Source organism: Echinops telfairi, unplaced genomic scaffold (assembly GCF_000313985.2).
Source record: "Echinops telfairi isolate 266 unplaced genomic scaffold, ASM31398v2 ScPeMD7_4225;HRSCAF=4972, whole genome shotgun sequence".
NCBI classification, from domain to species: Eukaryota; Metazoa; Chordata; class Mammalia; order Afrosoricida; family Tenrecidae; genus Echinops; species Echinops telfairi.
In genome coordinates, this window is record NW_022108124.1 from 23,803,928 (window position 1) to 23,806,836 (window position 2,909).

Below are 2,909 nucleotides of genomic sequence, written 5' to 3' on the forward strand. Positions count from 1 at the left end.
AGATATGATAAAATAATAATAATTTATAAATTATCAAGGGTTCAGGGGGAGGGGGGAGGGAGGGGGGAAAAATGAGGAGCTGACACCAAGGGCTCAAGTAGAAAGCGGGTGTTGTGAGAATGATGAAGTCAACATAGGTACTAATGTACTGGGCACAAATGACGTATGTACGGATTGTGATGAGTTGTATGAGCCCCTAAAAATGATTATTTAATAAAAAAAAGACTCCTTGACTTGGCAGAATATAGAGTTTCTGATATATTGTCATAATAGACTAATTGTAACCCTGGGTTGTTTCTGCATGTATAAAAGGCAGATGTAGAATAAATTTGGGGCTTCAGTATTCACTGTTGCCCTCCCAATAAAAAAATAAAAAAAGAAAGGCCAATCATATGCCTTATTTTACAGAGGGCTGTCATGCTTTGGACCAAACTCAGTGTTAATCAAAAACAATTTTGGTACATTTTTCTATGTTTGAAACGAGGAACATACTATGAAAACATTTAGTAACTTTTTCTTCTCTTGGAAGAAAGACCTCCAAGCATCTCCTAAAAGAGACACCAAAGTACGATAGCTCCAACAAGACCAACGTTAATTTAATGCCTGTCTGAGCTAGTTGGATACTCTGTGAGGGAGCACTTGGCACAAACAGTCATCCATGGAATTAGGTTCCTTCCATTATTGTACTTCAACCTCTTCCCGCCCTCCTTTTTCCAGTCAATGCTGGCTTATCAGAGTATATCTCCATGCTGACCCAGAAGGTTTAAAATGTAAGTCCCACAAATTACACCTATCACTTCTGCTTTCACTATTTTAGTAAGAACTGAGCCACATTTGCAAAGGAATCTAGGAGGCAGAACCTTATCCTGAGCAGCTCTGCTTCCTTATGAACTTGATGGGATGAAAGCTAGTGTGTTAGTCTGGGTTAACTAGAGAGAACAATTCAGAGACACTCAGATGTATAATGAAGAACTGTATATCAAAGATTAATTGTATATTAAGAAAGCATCCCAGCCCAGTCCAGAACAAGTTCCTAAGTTCGATATTAGCCCATATATTGATACTACTCCATAAATTCCTCTTCAGATTCACGCAACACATAACAATGATGCTGAATTCAGGAAGATCACAGGCCAGTGGCTGGAAAGTCTTGTGGATCCAGTGGTGGTGGAAGCATCTTAGTGCTGGTGTGGGTCTCCACGTGGCTCCTCCAGCTCCAAGGCTCTGGCTGCCATCAGCATAGCTCCATGTATCTTGACAGCAGGAAGACGAAGCAGAGTGTTTCTGGCCTCCAGTGAGCTATTTATGTCCACTGCGCTCCACATGCGGTCATCAAGCTGCAACCTGATTGACAGACTGAACTCCACCCTTTCACTGTTAACAGTATCAAGTTGAAACCAGATTATGTAACTTCCACAGTTAGTAAAATACTTTTAAAACAAAGTAAATAATAGTTAATAAAATAGGGTTCCATTCTTAACTAGATGTTATTAATTTCTCCAATGTTATTTTTTTTGTTTATCTCTCGTGGTGTGTTGGAATGAACTGTGCAATTACAATTTTTAAAAATGTTTGTTTCACCCTAAGAACTGGAGATGAGTCTAGAAATAATATATTCCAATTATTGTATCTCATTTATAAAGTTAATTTGGGTTAGAAAAGAGTGGTAAGCAACTCAAATATTTAGAGCTGAGGTGCAATTTAGAGACCACTCAAAATCAAAATTTTAAGAATTTTTTCCCTCTTAGTCATGTGATAGAAAATTATAAAGTATGAAATTTAAAGAGATTAATCCTTTATTTCATCTTAAAATACAAATGGAAGCAAAATCATTTTTGTTTATAGAATGGATCTTCCAAAGAGAGTTCTTTGGTATCTTGCTTAAATAATTTTTACCTAGTTAAAATGGCTTATAATTTCTAATTTCAAGTTCTTTGAATTAGAGCAAGAAGTTAAAAGCATATTTGAAGAAATCTGAGTTAAGGTTCTTTCTGGGTTACTTTCTTCCGTTTGTAATTGTTGTCTTGACTATATAATGGATTTACAGTCATTTTTCTCTTTTCCAGTCACTGGAGGTTATCTCATCTTTCCCAAGTATCTAGGGGCCATAGAAACATGCATTTTTCTTTTTTCTGCACTAATATTCCATGGCTTATAACATTGTTGAGTTATATTCATTTGGTAGCAAAACAACACAAAACTCACTGCCACTGAGTCAATTCAGGTGCATGGCTACCTTATGGCAACAAGTCCAATAGAAATAACTGTATCAGTACAAATATGATTGGTTTTATTAAACATGAAACAGATATGTGAGGGTGTGCTAAAGTGTTGTATAAAATCTCAGTGCTTTGTAAACTGCATACATCAATCAGTACACAGCAGAAACGTAGAGTTTTGACAAGCACTTCTCTGGAACTAAATGTTAAACATAAATCAATTTGTTTCTGATTTGTGACATTCAAAGTTTTCCTTTATTGGTCTCTTCAACACCGTTTACAGTAAGTGTCTGATATCGAGACCGTGCTGCGAGAAGTCTGGAATGTCAGAAGTTTAGACAGGACCCCGGTCGGTCCTCATGCACTGGGCATGCGTCTGTGAAGAAAGAACATCGGCATTGCGGTTCTGGAAGCCTGCGGAAGCCAAGGAAATGTTGAGCGTGCTGCTGTGTTCCATGTTCTTCCGTGCCTTGTAGGACAAGTGTTCATTTCATCTGCAAACCAAGTTGTAAGCAAGGCAGTTGATTTCCATCATGAACAATGTGACAGAAGGTATCCAAAACCAGGCAATTTTTCTTCACATCCTTGAAAGCAGTTTAAGGCTCCACTCATACGGCAGTCATACATTGAAAATCTCCCTTTTCAGTTTTTTGAAAGAGAAGCAAAGAGAACTGAGCAGGAGTTACTATA

At 37.6% G+C, this 2,909-nt stretch overlaps 1 protein-coding gene across 1 annotated transcript in view; it reads right to left on the minus strand.

Annotated features, from left to right (window-relative positions):
• LOC101652414 (importin subunit alpha-8-like) overlaps window positions 1–2,676 on the minus strand; it is a 7,472-nt gene extending 4,796 nt beyond the window's left edge. The window contains 1 exon segment of the mRNA XM_045295012.1: window positions 2,585–2,676. Within this exon segment, the coding sequence (XP_045150947.1) occupies window positions 2,585–2,676 (92 nt within the window).
• Between the last annotated feature and the right edge of the window lie 233 nt (window positions 2,677–2,909).